Here is a 17,124-nt window from a genome sequence, read left to right as displayed (position 1 = left end):
CAGAAAAAATACACAATTCTTACCTGCTTTATTGCTGCCTTGTAGGTTGGGAAAGGGAATGCTGAAATAAACCCAAATCCACCAGTTCACACTGCTGTAATTTGAGGTAGCGGTGACTAGGAAGGAGAGCAGAAAGTGTGTGGATTGCACAAGTTTTGTTGGGAAGACTGATTCTTTGTAAGTGGTGTTGATAGCTTTTAGTTTAAGAATAAATTCAACCAACACATTTGGTGTAGACTTCTAGCTTTCTTCAGTGACTAAAGCATTCAGAACTATATTATTTTCCTATCTCTGCCACAAGCTGCGTGTAAGTCTTTTCAAAGGTATGCAGTGTCTGTGTGGATTTGGAAGTCAAAGGATAGGATCTTTGAGCTTGTCAAATGCTGTTTGTCCTTTTCCCAAGAAAACTTGATATCTTAGCCTCCAAAATGAAGTTCCATAGCTTGATAAATTATGCCTGAAGTTTTCCCTTTTGCTTGTTGTTTTCTCCTTGAAATTAAACAGGAGGGAGAAAGCTTTACACAATATTAAAACTTACTATAGTTGAACTTCTTTCCAAGGGTGGATGACTACTTGTGGCCAAGTGAGTAGCTGATTGTTCTTTTAATGTGACCCCAGAAGTTCATGTGCAAGAAAGCCACGGTTCTTTAGGTTGCAGTAAGTGTAACTCCTGTGAGGAGGACAGTGACAAAGTTAAACACTTAAGCTTGATTATCAGTGAAGAACAGTTGTGTTTATGATGGATAACCAGGTTACCTTAAGAAAAGCACCACTAAACCTACTGTGTATCTAGCTAAGGACTGTACTTGAGCTTAGAACATTGCTACTGGCCTCTAGATCTAAACTCCTCCATGCTAACCAGTTTATTTTGAGAGTTTGGACAACTTTGTAACATTTGTGTGCTTTTAAGAAGTGAGAAGCTCATAAAAAACCCTCCAGTTAAAATTGCTAGGGATTCTTTCAGGCCAGCTAGTGTCTGACAAGAGCAGACTATGAAGGCAGTTTGAATGAAAACAAGTACTAAAACTTAGATAGTTGTTTTTATTCTCAGATAGTTGTATACCCTCTGGATTGCTAGAGAAAACAGTAGAGATTTTTATAATGTTATGAAAGTTCATACTCAGAACATCAGCTGTGCTGTCAGTAACCAGTGTTTACTAAGTATTTTTCTAATTGTGTTAGCCCTAAAGAAGGTCAAACAGGACACAGCGTGTCTTTTGGTTAACATTTGTTTATGTCAAAGTCACCATGGAGATTGCCTGATTAATTTCAGAAAAAGTGAAATTCTTTTAGAAACAGTTTTCTGTCAGAGCAATGTTCAAAGGAGTGGATAACTTTCTGAGTTGCTGTAGTCCCAATGCAACGACAGTAAGAGTTTCAAGGATACTTTAAAGCTGAGAGTTGATGATATTTAAGTGTTCCTTATCTTGTGATTAAAAAAAAAATTTACAACTGTCACATCCACTGAGTTGATAATTGGAAAACTGAAAAGCCAGATCCATCCAGTAATTCTGTTTTCATATTAAAATCCATATTTGGCAAGTCCAGTAGCATGACTCTCTCTCCATTTCTGTCATGTGCATTGCATGTGGACACTGTGCAATTATTTTTTTTTTTAAAGAGATGTTATAAAAGGTTTCAGCTAACTACTCTTAAGAGTACCAAAGGAATAGTCATAAAGGAAGGAGAAATTAGAGCTGTGCTTCTGAAGGCCATTCTTAGAGTCATAGAATTAGTTTGGTTGAAAAAGACCTTTAAGATAACAAAGTCCAACCCTTAACCCAGCACTGCCACATCTACCACTAAACCATGTCCATAAATGCCATGTATACACATCCTTTAAACACCTCAAGGAGTGATGACTCAGCCACTTCCCTGGGCACCTGTTCTAATGCTTGACAAACCTTTTGGCAAAAAAAAAATTCTGATATCTAATCTCAACTTCTCCTAGCAGAGCTTGACACCATTTCCTCTTGCCTTGTTGCTTGTAATTTGGGAGAAGACATCAAAACCCACCTCATCCAACTTCATTTCAGGTACATGTAGAGAGTGATAAGATGTCCTCTCAGCCTTTTCTCCGGTCTAAATAACTCCTCCTCAGAGGAGGAGAGCTGCTTCTATTCGTCCCCTGCTCAAACACAGTCTGTCCTAGGGTATACAGTCCCTAATGAACCTCTCCAATGTGAGTCCTTCCCAAGATCTGCAAATCCTCACAGACTCTACAGCATGAGACTCTTGTGTGACAGCAGAAATCCAGGCACATTTTGCTCCACCACCTCCCCACAAAGTCACAAATCCCCCAGCTACAGCCACCCCTCTGCTGTGGGGTCCTCCACAAACTGTTGGCAGATCTCAGCTCCACTGTTGCCTTCCACAGAGTGCAACAGGACAGCTGCCATCTCACCACTGGATGTAGGGAGGTCTCAGCTCCAGAACATCTCCTCCCTCACTGACCTTGGGGGTCTGCATGGCCATTTCTCTCATCCCACTCCTTCCATCTCCTCCTCCCACTGCAGATTTCTTCCTCTTAAATGGTGTCTGCAAAGGTGAATGATTGGCCTGGTCTTGTCCAGATGGGTCCAATTTAAAGATGAGGGAAGGTTTAAGCAATTTCTTAGAGGGACCATGACTGCAGTCCCCTCCTGCTTTTACAAAAAGAACCCAGCTCCACACAAACCCAACACAATGTCCTGGATCACACTTCTCTCCAGGACTGTATCCCATGGCTGTCTTCCAAACAGATTGCTGAAAAGTCTTGGCTTGATGATACTGCTATCTGCTTTATTTCCTTCATTTCAAGCTCCTAAACACCACCAGCTCATGGTCACTGCAGACAGGGCTGAAACCAACCTTTACATCCTCAACCAATCCTTCCTTGTTTTATGAATCAAGTCCAGCAGAGCATCTCCCCATGAGCTCGTCACTTGTGGCAGGACATTGTTGTCAGCCCACCCCAGGAACACCCTGGATTGTTCATGCTTGGCTGTTGTGTCCCTCCAGCAGGTAGGGCAGTGGCTCAAATCCTCCACGAGGACCAGGTCCCGCCAAGGTGAGGCTTCTTGCAGTTGGCAGGAGGCAGCAGTATCTGCTCTATCTACTGCTTCTGCCTGATTAGGGTGTTGTAAACAGGCAGCCACTGTGTTGTCCAGACACTGCTCTGTCTTCTACCCATAAGCTCTTTCCGTCTCCTCATCCATCCCAAGGCAGAGCTCCAAGCATCCCCCCTGATCTCACACTGCAGGGGCTCACAGACACTCTGCCTCCTCATCGTTCCATCATTCCCCAGCAGCCTGTGTCCATCCACAGCAGCATCACAGCTGTGTGAGCTGTCACAACAGCTCTCCACAATCCCAGTGAGACCACAGTCCTGATGAGTGCACAGACTCCCAGTTTCTCTTGGTTGTGTCCATGTTGTCGGCAGTCAAGTACAGGCCCTTTAGAGAGGTGCTTAGCCGCATTCATTTCTGGCAGAAGGAAACTAGAGCTCTTCTCATACTCTTAGCTAACCTGCATTTTTCCCTGTGCGTCAACCCATGCAGATGTATGTGGCATGGACCACTTAGGTCCATCCTACTCGATTCTGCAACTTAAAAGTTGTTTTGTTAATACTGAGTTTATAAATGGTTTTATAAATGAAAAAAAAAAATAAAGAGCAAGGCTTCCTACTGAATTACTGTTAAAATCCTGTCTCAAGAGTGCTTCTAGGGAGATTCTACTTGTATTTTCTTCTCTTGTAAGGGGAAGTGCTGATACTGAAGCACTCACTGATTAACATAGCCACTTTTGTCCAAGGGGAGAGTAAGATAAGTTTGGAGTAGGGTGAGAGGCAGTACCGGGTGATTACTTTTCTGTGCAATTAGATCTTTATGTTGCTTTTTGAGAATGTCCTTGTACATACATTGTGCCATGCCCAATGGATTCATCAATGAAGAAAGGCTGTAATAAGTGGACAAGTTTAAATTCTAGTGATTTTATGACTTTATTATTAAAATAGGCATTGAGGTTTTGTCATGAGATCAGTCTGTAACATTGTGCTATACAGATCCAACACTGCATTCAAATGGGCAGCTTGTGTCCCTGAAGAATACTAATGTCTGTTGTAAAGCCTGGGCACTCTGGGGAGTACATCAAAGAACTTGTAAAACTGGAGAGCTCGCTAGGTATCTTCATAAAGATGTGATCAGGAGATGACACAAGGTCTGTCATGTTGGAATCTCCTTTTTGGCCTAGATCAATTGTCTTGATTCCTTTCCATAGGTGGTAAAGACACACATATTGGATTGATAGCATTCATTTGTTCTTAAAACCTCTCAAAACCTGCCTGTTCTGTGAGAATTTGGTGAATTTGGTTATACTTTGCTATTGCTCTTAAAATTATTGCTTAAATAAGAGAGAAATTGTGTCATACAGTGAACTGTACCACACTTCATGCTTTCACAGACATCTGTGAAACAACTTGTGTTCCATGGTTTCAGCATGGATTGGACAGAACTTCAGTGAAGTGAAACACAGCAGGGGGTTATAGTTCTTCATTTTCTGTACCTTCATCTAGTTTTTACATTCTTCCTGTATGTTCTCCTGTTTTCTGTACAGTTCATCAGCTATTTTAAGAAGTTTCTTTGGAAGGATAATCTTAGAACTGGCAGTGCTTTGGGAGCTGTTCTGAAGGTGACAGCACTCTGTTTTGGTTTTTGAGTTCCTGAACTTGACAATAGTAAATGCAGTCTTGAATGGTGAGGATGAAGAAGTGATGACATAAGCAGTATAGTTATATATGAACAGTTCCATCGGAAGCCGGGATAAAACTATGATTACTCTCCCTGCTTCCCTCTGTGAATGTACCCCTGTTTTAAATAGTCAGTAACGAGACAAAAATAAAAAGATTCAGCCTCAAAGCTTGTGATTAAGAGATTGGGTTAAAAGCAGGTTTTTAACAGTTACATTATATGCGTCCTATTCAGGTAGCTTTATGATTTGAGGGGCATGTTATTGAAATACAATAATTGTTTTCATTCAGGTAAACAAACATTAAAGATATTTGATGGGAATGATGCAGTGAAACGCAATCAATTTCGACTGATTTCAGTACCAAGGATTGCAAAAAATGAAGAAGTTGTGGTAAGATACCCGGTGAAGGTCAATGTTCCAGTGTGATAAAGGGGCATATTCTTGTATATTACAATAGTCAAAAGATAACAGTTTTACAAACGTAACTCAACAACATCTGCAAGTGGGATATAATTTTACTTCTTTATCTAATGCTCTTATTTTAGAGTATCTGGAGAAGTGATGCCCTACATATCTATGGTGTAGTGGGGACCACAGCATATCACATGTTAAGAAGTCATTCTCCTTCCCTGTGTGCCACTGAGGTGTGATTTTATTGACGTGAGCAGTGCTAGATAATCAGTTCCTCAGATGTTGCTCCTCTTTTATTGTATTTGGTGGTTTGACATTTCTGGCAGACAGTCACTGATATTATACTTCAAATAATCAACTTCAAAACTGAAGCATGCTATAGTTACCTCCACTCCCTGGCTATGTGAGTGATGAATTATCTATCATGTAGTGGCCACTCCTTGGCTTTTCCAGTGCTTCATCTGGGGTGGAAATGTGGCTCAATAGTAAATCAAATGTTCTGTACAGATCTTAATTTACTGGGCTGGGCAGAGACCTCATGCTGTGCAGAAATGAAGCCTAGAGAGGGGTATGGGATGGCGTGGTGAGGAGTCAAAGTCATAAAGGACTCAGCAGAGAAGTCTGGAGAATTTATGTCAGAATTTTGACAGTTTAAACCTACTTCTCGGTAAGATTTTTGTATTGATCTTGTGCTGAAAATCAACTAGAGTTTCAAAAATGGTTTGCAGTGTTCTACGTGTCAAAGATCTTTGACGAAAATTGTGTACAGCACTCAAATCCCTTTTATTTAGGAATGCTACTTGCCTTTCAAGCACGTTTCATTGGGCTACTGCTTTTAATCCTAGGGCAGATTAGTTTCTTAAGTAACATACTGGACTGTATTCACTGCAGCATTTGTGTTAGCAGAAGTGGTGAAGGCATGGGCCAGTAATGGGTGTGAGATTCCTGCTTGCATCTTCCAAGGACAGCCCTTACCATTCCTCTTCACAGGTGTGTGGGTTCAGGGTAGCTTTGAGGCTGAGAAGCTCATTGATTTTCAGCATCCCTTTAGTGCAGGAATGTTGAATATACAGAGTTGCACACAGTCAAGTGTAATTTACCATTTTCCTCGTGGAATGAATTTTGCATGCAGTGAGTGTAGCTTTATTGATGCCAAATTTTCACATTTGATCTATGGAGCTAAAATAACGATAACTGATGGCAATACTATGAGCTGTGTCCAAAGCTATTGATATATCAGGTTTTCTATGTCTTCCAGTAAAAGTTGTTTTCAAGACCATGTTTCGTTTTTTTTGCGTTGATATTTATGTACTTAAAACATTTGTTACAAGTTGGTTCCACAAGTAAGGTATTTACAAATGTCTGTATTGCTACACAGGTGTTAAAGGTGTCTTTTCAAGAAAATGTTAATTTATTTTATTATGCTGTAGGAGGCTGCTTTGAGGGCGTACTACATAAATGATGACCAGCAGGAGTATGAGCTTCAGACCTTTACACAGCAGGCTCTGCTGTCTGATGATGTTATAAACAGGAACGATGCTGCAGAGGACAGCAACTTGGGCTCAGTGTTCCGAGAATCCATTCCTGAAGCTTGGATCATCAGAGCCAAGCCAAAGGATGACGAAGTTATAAGAATTTACCCTGCCTGGCTGAAGTGAGTGTTCTCCTTTATCACAGGGTTACCCTGCTTGGCTATGTTTGTCCTCTGCAATCTAGCTCACTGTGTTTCACTTGTTGCAGTCACAGAAGTGTAACTGAGAGTGTGATCCTTCTCTTTTGTTTTTGGAATAAGTGATATACATATTATGAATTTCCATGCCTGCAACGTGCTTGTGGGTTTCTTAACACACACAGAACATATTGTGCAGCTTGTACGGTTCTGTTATCGTGCATTTGGCCAGGAAGATGCAACTTTACATTAATCACATCTGTAAACAAATGATGGCATAGACATGTCACTTGAAAGTTTGATGGTTTTTTGGAAGAAATGCCAAGCAGGAAGAATTCAGTGTAACTTCTGATGTAAGAATAGGAGAAAAAAAATAAAGGGGAAAAATCTGATCCATTTATCTCTGAGATGCTTTTAGGCACATTCATCAGTGGAACAAGACTGGCTGGTCACCTATTAATTTCTTAAGAGCAGTGGGATAACATTTGAACATTTGTTCATTTTACTAGTGCAATTACATTGTGAGCACTGCAAAGGCAATTCTGTGTATAGGAAGAAACTGGTTTGCAATGCTGCAATTGTAATGACCGGTTCCTTGAGATGAAAGTCCTTGCTTGTCTATAGGGCTAATATTATGCCTACCTCCACAGAAAATTTGCCACTGAGGTAAAAAAAGGTGCATACAGAGTAGGTCAAATAATTGTCCTAAAATAAGTATTTCTTTTCTCTTTAGGGTGGGAATGGCATATGTTTCTCTACGAGTAAATAAGGATAGCACTATACAGACTGTGATCAAAGAAGTGCTTCCATTACTTGGAAGACAGGTAAACAGAAGATCAAAAAACTGTCTATATACCACCTGAGACACCATGCTGAAGGAGGGAAAGCACGTGTCTCTCTTGAGAAAAATTATAATCAGTCTATTTGCAACTCATGTGAATGTTGTTAATAGTTGGTAGGTGACCTTTTGTGACTAGTATGATGCTCAAAACTTTCTGCAGTCTTAATATTAGAACTGGTTGCTCTATATTGGACGTTCTGGGTCTTCTCCAAGCTGAACAAACCAAGTGACCTCAGCTTTTCCTCGTAAGTCTTGCTCTTAAGGCCTTTCACCATCGTCTGGACACATTTGAATATTTGAATATGTCCTTTGTATATTGAGACACCAAAGGCTGCACATAGAACTCAAGGTGGGGCTGCACCAGTGCAGTGCAGAGTGAGACAGTCCTCTCCAACAGCCAGCTAGCTGTGCTGTGCTTGGTGCACCTCAGGACACACTTAGCCCTTTTGTCTGCTGGGGCACACTGGTCAGTCATATTCATCAACCCAGACCCTCAGTTCTCTTTCCATGGGAGCTAGTCTCCAGAATCTTATACCCCAGTTTTTATATACGGTCAGGATTACCCTGTCCCAGGTGGAGAATCAGACACTTGCTCTTGTTACATTTCATATGGCTGGTGATTGCCCAGCTCTCTAGTTTATCCATATTCCTTTGAAAGGCCTCTTTACCCTTGGGGGAGTTCACAGCTTCTCCTAGATTAATATCGCTGGCAAACTTAATGCACCTTTGATCTCTGTCCAGATTGTTTCTGAAAACATTAAAGAGCCCCAAGGAACCCACTGGTGACTGGCCACTGGCCTCATGTAACCCCATTTTCTGTAGGTCCTTGAGCCCAACCCATGAGCCAATTGCTCATCCAACTTATGATGGATTGTCTATCTCTGTGATGGACAATTTATCCAGAGGAATATTGTGAGAGACGGTATCAAAATCTTTGCTAAAATTCAGACCTACTGTATTGTATCCACTGACTTCTCTTCGTCAGCTGTTGGGTGGCTTTGTCATAAAAGGAACATGGTTAAGTGGGAGTTTCCCCTTGTGAAACTCTGCTGGCCATAACCAATGATTGTGTTGTCCCTCAAATATTTTCAGTAACTCCCAGAATAACTTTCTCCATAATATTACCAGGCACTGAGGTGGGACTGACAGACCTATAATTACCAGGGTCTTCCTTCTTACCCTGCTTGAAAACTGGGACAACATTTGCCAGCTTCCAGTCAACTGGGACCTCTCCAGACTCTCAAGACTGTTTAAAAATAATGGAGGGAGATCCAGCAATAACGTTGTCCAGCTCTTTCAGCACCCTGGGATGAATCTCATTAAGCCCCAAAGAGTTATGTGGATCCAACTTAAGCAGCAAGTCTGAAACAAGTTCAGGGTCAGCTGGGAGTTTGTCATCCTTCCAGTCTCAGTCTTCCAACATGGAGCTCCGGGTGTGTAAGGGCCTATAATCAGTGTTGAAGACAGAATCAAAGAATGCATTAACATCTTGGCTTTGCCTATGTCCCTGTTTGTGAGGTGACTGACCTTGTCATGTAACAGACCAATGTTATCTCTGATACTCCTTTTGCTGCTAACATGTTTTAAAAAGCTCTTCTTGTTGTCCTTCACAGTGCTGGTCACCTTGAACTCTAATTGAGCTTTGGCTGCACAAATTTTCTCTCTGCAGTGGTGAACAGCATCTCTGTAGTCCTCAGGAGTAAAGGCTGAGTGGCACCCAGATTCTTTACTATCTGCGTTGCTTCTCACCTCGTTAGAAATTACAAGATAACATCTTGTAATCTGTAGATGCATGTTTTCCCTGAAGGATGATCTTTTTTCAGCCTGCCTGTCTTTCTTACAGTTGGTGCCAAGATAGCATGATTTTTAGGAAACATGTTGGTAAAATTTGCAAATGTGCCAAGGCACTGCCAATCTCAACCAGGCACAGAGGTGTAGAGGCATGAAGCGCATTTCACTCAATAGCTGGGGCTTGTGAGCACACCTGCAGACTAGCACACTTTCACTGCTCCAGGTCATGACTGTGATCACAGAGGGTGAACACCAACTTTTGGGGTCATTTACAGGGTACATAGGCATGTGGCTAGCTCCCTGCAGTAGGTGATAGCTGTAGATCTGTCTAGGTTTCCACAGCTATGTAGTGCATGTAGCTTGTTTTGCACCATTGGATGATTCTAGGATTTTATTTCAGTCTTTTTCATTGAGTGCTGTGGACCTCTTAGCAAAACTTGGAAAATCTTTTCTCAAGTCTGAAAAAATCAGCTGTCAAACAGGCTATCTGAGTGCTCTGATTGGGAAAGATATTCACATCTCTGTATTTGGGGAGCTACCTGTATGTTGTGATTGGTTGAATTGCAATTTCTCTGATTTTTGGTAGGTTTTTCAATGGTTTTCCCCTTTTTCTGCATGAAGATGCATATATAGGAAATCTTTTTAATGTCCAGAATTTGCCTGTGCTGAAGATCCTCTCCAAGTCACTTTCACCAAATTTTGGGAAAAGCAACTGTAGGCAGTTGAGGTTTTCAACACCCTTGTTCATGACAAATAAAGCAAGATCATTTGTCCTCTGAATCTCAAGGCCAGAAGAGCCTTCCTCAATCTTGAGTGTCATGTTTCCAGGGTTGCAGTAATCCTAGTAAACGGTTCAAGTCCAGGCTGTCCTAACCTTTCCCGTCCAGTTGTGAGGGATTTGGGTGGTCCCTGGTGCTTTAGTTGGAGAAGGGACTGAGGAGCATGTGGAGAATGTTTCATTCCATCAGTGCTGGTGGAATTCCCCAGGGGATTCAGACTGGTCAGCCTGCTTTTGCCAAGCCTGATTCCTAGGCTGTCTTCTCAAAGAGCAAGTTCGTTCCCAGTCTTGCACTTTTTCTCTGGAAGGACACTCTGGAAATTACCTAGTTGAGCTGCTGGTCATTGGAGGGGAATAGAGTTAACCATGCTTTACAGATGCCCCTTCACTATGAGGCTGATAAGGTAGTTAAGGGCGTGGGAGCCTGAGGTCAAGTGTGGAACGCTGAATGTGTACAAGGAGGATTATTCCTGTCTTGGAAGGAGTGGATTAGGCAAAGAACATTGTGGTTATTTTAAAAGGGTTTACTTTTCCATGCTCCATGTATGCCATGTATAACATCATTAACGCAAACTTCCAGCAAAATTATCTTTCATTCAGAAACTAAACTTATATGTTGCATCTTTTGGCAGACGGAGTGCCTCCAGAATTTCAAATTGGTGGAAGTGCTTATGGGCAGTAAGCAAGGTAAGTGAAGGAGCATTAGCCAAAGGTACATCTATAATTGATCTAGCTTATTTTTTTCCCTTTTTAACACAATCACTGTTAATTTTTTATCATAAATGCCTTCACAAATTAAACTTGACCATCATGTTGAAATACTTAATCAGAAATAATGTTGGTTCTTTTCAGCCTTGTATGTCCCGTAGGAATATGATTCCCTTCTGTTTCTTCATCATCATGTAAAGGTTTACTAGTGGTTTCTGGTGGGTATTTACAGTTTGGCAAAGAGCCCTGCTTTGGGGAGCTGCCTTTAACTGCATCATTTTCTTAACTGCAGTTATTTAGTAAGGGTTAATTGTGAAGTTCAGTTGGCTCCCTCTCTCTGTCCTCTTTTCCCCTGACACTACCCCGAAGCAAGAGAAAATCCTGGTCATAATATAGTCCAAGGTGTATGTGTGTGCGTTATGAAGTACAGAAATAGCCAGTCCCAGCATTGATCAGGAGGTTTGTGGTTCTGCAAGAGATGAGCTGATGTCCTCCAAGTTCACATCCCTTTGTGCTCCATTATTTGTAAGGCTGCAAGTAGAGATAAAAAAAGCCACTGAATTAGTCTGATGATAACATGGCCATGCCCAAGTAAATACCTTTGTAGTTCAGATACTGGCCTGATACTTTACTTTCTTTGTGAGCATTGTCAGTAAGTTGTTTTACAAGGTTATTGCAGTCTTATGAATCATAATTTGTTTGGTTTCTGATGCTGTCTTTTAAAGCATCATTTATAACCCCACTTGAGCTGGAAGTTGTTAAAAATGTTTTAATATTGTAATTATTTTATTAAAATTCGTTATTGCTGTAGCTTGTTACCAAGGTACTGCTTATCTTTCGGGCAGCTTCAAGCTATTTCTGCCTTTTTTTTTTTTTTTTTTTTTTTTTTTTCAAGGAGGGTTCTTTTCAAGACCTGTGCCTCTTCAAAGTACCTGGGTGTTTCTTCTGTTTAACGATGAGCCATTTGGGTCTGCGTGGTCCTTTATGTTAATACAAGTTGTATGCAGAGTTCTCAATTTGCCCTAATTTTTTTGGTTTTGTTTAATTGAGCCTCATAATAACTTACAGTGTTTTCAAACACGGTTACTGTTTTTATTGTTTCTAGTTCAGCGCATGGTCTTGGACAGTCAGGAAATGATTCTTAACAGGCTCAAGGACATAAGAAAGGTAAATATGAAAAAGAAATACTTTCTTACAGAAAAAGTAAGTAATAGCTGACTCATCTATAGGGACGTTAACTGTGTTGTTTCTGTTTGTTTCAATTTGTTTCTGTTTGTGATATTCTCTAGGCATACAGAAATTGATTGCTAAACTCAGAACTGTTTGGGATTTTGCTTCATGATATCTTTTTGCCAAATGTCACATCATTTACTTTCTCTATTTTGGTAGACTTCAATACGTCAGATGAATCAAACAAGATTTTACATTGTGGAGAACAGTAAATCCATTGTACGAGTAAATTTATTTGTTGGTGGTCTTCCACCTCAGCTTTCTGCTCAAGAGTACACAAATATTCTCAAGGATGAATTAGCTATCAAAAGTAAGTAAACAGGTGCACTTTGAAATCTATTCAGTTGTGTGGAATAAAATGCAGTAACATCTGTTGTTCCTTTTTTTTTTTTTCCTTAATGTTTTCTGACCATATTTGAAATATCAATCTGCCTCATACCCTCACAGAGTGCTTTGGTATTGGTTGTAATGCATTCATGGCTGCATAAGAGATGTGGAAGCTCTCACAGAAATATTATTATATTACTTGAGTTAGATGTGACTACACCATTTTTTTTAGTGAAAAAGTGTGACTTTTTAGAAGCAAATTGCATGTACCTTACACTGCTAACATGATGGCAGTGCAATTTAATTCCCTGTGCATGAATCTTCCTCAGCTTTATTAACCTCTGACATTTTTTGCATGGGTTGTCCTCTGTGTTGTTCGTGGACTCTGTGCCTGGTCATGGAGAAATACGAGCTATGTGTGCACATGTGGACAAGCACTTGGTGAAAAGAACTTCTTTTTCAAAGAGAGGCAATTGATTTTTCATAATACTCTTCTAACCAACATGCTCCATAAACAGTGTTAGGATGTGTTGTACTTTTTATTTCAAGAAACAAAGCATTTTTCCTAAGCTTTTTAGTAACTTCAAGAGGAATTAAATGTTAAATAACAAAAAGAATTCATAGTCACCTTTTATAAAAATCAGTTTAGGTGTTCTAACTTGCAAAGTAAACTCAGGAGAGGAAAAGTGTTAGCTGGAGATTCTCTCTATGTTTGTATAACTTTTAATATTTATTTATATTCTATTTATGTAACTAACTTTTACAAATATTTTAAATATTTACTCTAAATGTACCCAAGGTTTTATGTGTTTATATTTTTACCCTTTGCAGCAAACCTAGTATCTGTGAGTCATGTTTATCAAGCACAAGGTAAGCATTCACATTTTTAGTCTTGCAAACAATGTCTATTTTCAAAACTGCAGCCTAGTACTAGATACTCTAAGCTCAGAGTATGTTAGGCTTCTTGCATAAGCAAAAAGCCATTCAGGTAAAGTGTAACACATTGTGTTTATGAAGAGCAGTAGATTAGTGTTACCTTACTAAAAAAAGGTTGGCTTCTTTCCTCATATACCAGAAAGTCGTAATCTTTCATCATAAGAATGAGTTTTGAAGTTGCCCTTCAGAGGAAGAGTCAGTCTAATACCACTGAACCGTTAAAAGCCCTTCAAATGCTCTCTCTTTATGTTGACTTCTAAAATACTAAGATTTGGTACTGCTTTTGAAGTTGGTGGGGTTATTTAATAGTCACCGTTTCATAGCACAGTGTTAAGTGAGGATTCAATGGCTGTAAGTGAAGAAAATAAGTACACTTATCTCTGCCTTCAGCCTTTGAGCTGTTGATTTGCTTTTGCTATATGAATTTTATTTCAGCAAATTTGGAGAAGCCATGAAGCTTCAGAGAACTGGAGTAGCAATGTCTCTGTGCAGCTTTAGTGGAGTGGTCAGGTGGAGAGCAGAAGTTATTGTCTGTGCATTTTAGGTGTCCATATCCGAGATGTTTCACATTGTTTGGAAGGTTTGTCTTTCATGTGACCACTAAATGAATCAGTAGCATGGTTTTGAAGATTAGTGTGCATTTGCTGTCTCCACATGTCTGGTTGATACTGACTTTTCATAAGGAAAAGCATAAAACTTTCAGATGTGTCTTCTAGTTTTTGTATTTGTTGATGAAATATAGTTGTTTTTGGGATGCTCTTTTCATGTCACAGCTTCATTTAACCAAGTTTACCAGCCCGTGTCCTTTAGATGTTTCTGCTTGCATGTGATTTCTATTTTCCTTTCACTTTCTGAGTATTTTTGCATTTCTGATAATTTCTTGACTTTGTGATGCAGCCAGGTGGTGTTCCAGGCTTACGTCTCATATGCTGTCCATTAAGCACTTTGATCTGGGCCTGCCCTGTTTTCCCCTTCACTAAGTATCTTCCTTTAACTTGTCAGTATTTTATTTTCTTTTATTCTTCTTTTATTTTTCCTTTCTTCCCCAGCTTCCCCATACAGGACCTAGACTAACATCAAGATCTTCAATTGAGTCTCAAACCAAATCTTTACTTGTAATAATTCTCACTGAGATATTGTCAATGAACGAAACAACTTGTCTTTTAATGAGTTACAAAATGAAAATGGTTATCTTTGTCACTTTTGCATGATGAGAACATGCTGTCAGTCATAATAAAAATAATGGAAATAGGCTGTACTTTTGAAGCGCAGAGGAAGTATTTAAATATGTTTCAATTCTGTGCTACAGTTCTTGTCCTCAAACTGCTTTGCTTTAACAAAAATCTGGAGTGTGTTTAATGATATGAGGGAAGGCTTAAAAACCGAAACAGCCCAATTCACTTATAATGAACCGCCACAGGTGTCTCAGAGTAACTTGAACTAAGTAATGTCCTGAGAAAACATGAGTAAATTTTGACTGTGATATGATGACACTAATTTCCTAGTAATAATCAAAAACATATAAAATAGCTCTGATACCTCTTTACAGGTGCTGTTGTACTCGAAATTTCATGCTTTTCTGAAGCTGAAAGAATATATATGCTAGTTAAAGACACAACTGTCAATGACAAGCCTCTGAATGCCATGGTGATTCCTGAAGTATTGGTAAGACATGAGTTTGAATTGAAAATATGTTTTTAAAAGAAAAACAGCTACTTTAAGACTTTCTGATGAAAGGAAATGAAAATGCATTTTGTTCAAAGGAGCTGTACAATAAGTATCTGTAAGTAGTGTGCTGAAAAAAAAAATACTTGAGAGCCTGTGCTGCATGTATATGGTACACTTCTAGGAGTTAAGTGACTTGTTCTGTTACTGTTGAGATGTCAAACTATACAGCTGTACAACTGCATCACTGTACAGCTATGAAGGGGAGAAAACTATTTCTTTTTTCTTTAAATGATTGAAAAGTTATGTAGAGTTTTAGTTTTAGCCAGCGTGTCTTAAAATACTTTACAACACCTTTGTTTTGGGGACTAAATGTTTCCTCACTGTCCAGGAGGTAAAGGATAACTCATAGTCTTCACCTTTACCCTCATTTCCCCTACTCTGTAGCAGAGGGAGTTTGACCTTATTTAAACACTGCATTGTGAATTTCAGAGCAAAATAAGTCTTGAAAGACTTAGTGCAGGAGTCCTTTCGTAAATTCAGCCTTGATTCTGATTTATTAAATTTTATGCTTACAAATCACTTTCATATGAATCTGTTTAATAATAGCAAAGGAAATTCAGAGTGAAAAGAGGGAAAAGGTTCACTGAGCAAAATGATTTTTAACCAGGATGATACAGGTTCTATCCAAAAGAGAGTGTAGCTGTTGTGTATCTTGTTTTTCTGGAGTTGCATTATGGTAATTATGGTCTTGGTTTGACTTCTTAGAATTTCATGGAAGGTCGAAAACTTTAGAAAGTGCATAATTAACATGAAACAACTTTAGATGCGAGGGTCTCAGTTCCATAGCAGTAGTTGCTTAGTTGCATACCTGCTTTACGATTTAAAGAATCTTACGCTTGACCAAGTTTTGAGTAGATACTGATGGCAGTGCTTATGTGAAACTAGCAAGATTAAAAACTATGCCCCCTCCAGAAAAAGTGTGAGTCTTGTTCTTATGCATGCATAGCACTGTGTTCTGTGACATCCTTAGAGACTAAAGGCCCCCCACTATCCAAGCTAGGTTTCAGAGTTTCTGTCTCCAGGAGCAAAAGGCAGCATGAAGATGGAACTGCATTTGGATACTTGTGGGATTTTTTTGGCTGCAGTGTTTTTTAGACAAATGCATTATGAGCCTAGATTTGATACACAGTGGATGAAGTTGAACATACTCCACTCTGTTGATTTCATGTGTAAAGTTTTCTGACGCTGGAAATGTTTGAACTTCTTGATGCCAGGAAAATATGGATAATGGTACCTGTTATCTGATGCAAGATGTTTTTTTAGGAATTTCAGTTCAGGGAACTGGTAGGGTTGAATTTCTAATCTATAAGGAGAGGGCGGCTACACAGGTAGACATATGTTTTGCTTCCATTTTAGCATGTATTGTTTATATTTGGTTATCTCACTGAAATGAGACAAGAGTTAATGTTTCAAGTGTTCATATGTGCTTTGCTCACCCACCTTACGTCACTCACTAAGTACCAAGGGTAAACTAATGAGTGTTTGTGGATGCAACTTTTGGTAGCAATTGGACTAGGTAACCTCCTGAGGTACTTACAACCTAGATATCCTTTTATGCTATGATGCTATTGGCCTTTGTTTATACTTTAAACTGAGCACAATATTAAATTTACACTGTTTGACATTCCTCCTGTGATGAAATTCAAAGAAATTGGGAATGAAGGGCTCATGTATAGGCTCAGAAGATAAATCAGTGATAAAAGAAAGGCCACAGTGTTTTGGTTAATGAATTATTTTTCCTGATTGCAACTCAAATTAAAAAAAACAACCAACAAAACAAAACAACCCTTCTTAGAAATTGATTAAAGCACAGAATGAAATTGGCAGTTAGCAGGCTGCTTGTCCTTCATTTTTCTGGGGTGAGATTAGCTTACCCTATGTCTGATATACCTGCTAAGGAGGCTCATTTTCAGTCTGATGTGGTCAGGTCTGCCAGGAACAGCGCATCCCCTTATAAATTATCACTACTGAAAGCTT

The 17,124-nt window shown here is 39.5% G+C and overlaps 1 protein-coding gene across 1 annotated transcript in view; it reads left to right on the top strand.

Annotated features, from left to right (window-relative positions):
* DGKQ (diacylglycerol kinase theta) overlaps window positions 1-17,124 on the top strand; it is a 92,405-nt gene that overhangs the window by 51,985 nt on the left and 23,296 nt on the right. Inside the window, exons 8-15 of the mRNA XM_062018808.1 lie at window positions 5,018-5,118; window positions 6,570-6,793; window positions 7,542-7,632; window positions 10,851-10,905; window positions 12,032-12,093; window positions 12,316-12,466; window positions 13,315-13,353; window positions 14,969-15,084. Coding sequence (XP_061874792.1) covers window positions 5,018-5,118; window positions 6,570-6,793; window positions 7,542-7,632; window positions 10,851-10,905; window positions 12,032-12,093; window positions 12,316-12,466; window positions 13,315-13,353; window positions 14,969-15,084 — 839 coding nt within the window. The remainder of the gene's footprint in view (window positions 1-5,017; window positions 5,119-6,569; window positions 6,794-7,541; window positions 7,633-10,850; window positions 10,906-12,031; window positions 12,094-12,315; window positions 12,467-13,314; window positions 13,354-14,968; window positions 15,085-17,124) is intronic.

This window comes from Colius striatus, chromosome Z (genome assembly GCF_028858725.1).
Source record: "Colius striatus isolate bColStr4 chromosome Z, bColStr4.1.hap1, whole genome shotgun sequence".
Taxonomy (NCBI): domain Eukaryota; kingdom Metazoa; phylum Chordata; class Aves; order Coliiformes; family Coliidae; genus Colius; species Colius striatus.
This window is presented reverse-complemented; position numbering and strand designations above follow the sequence as displayed.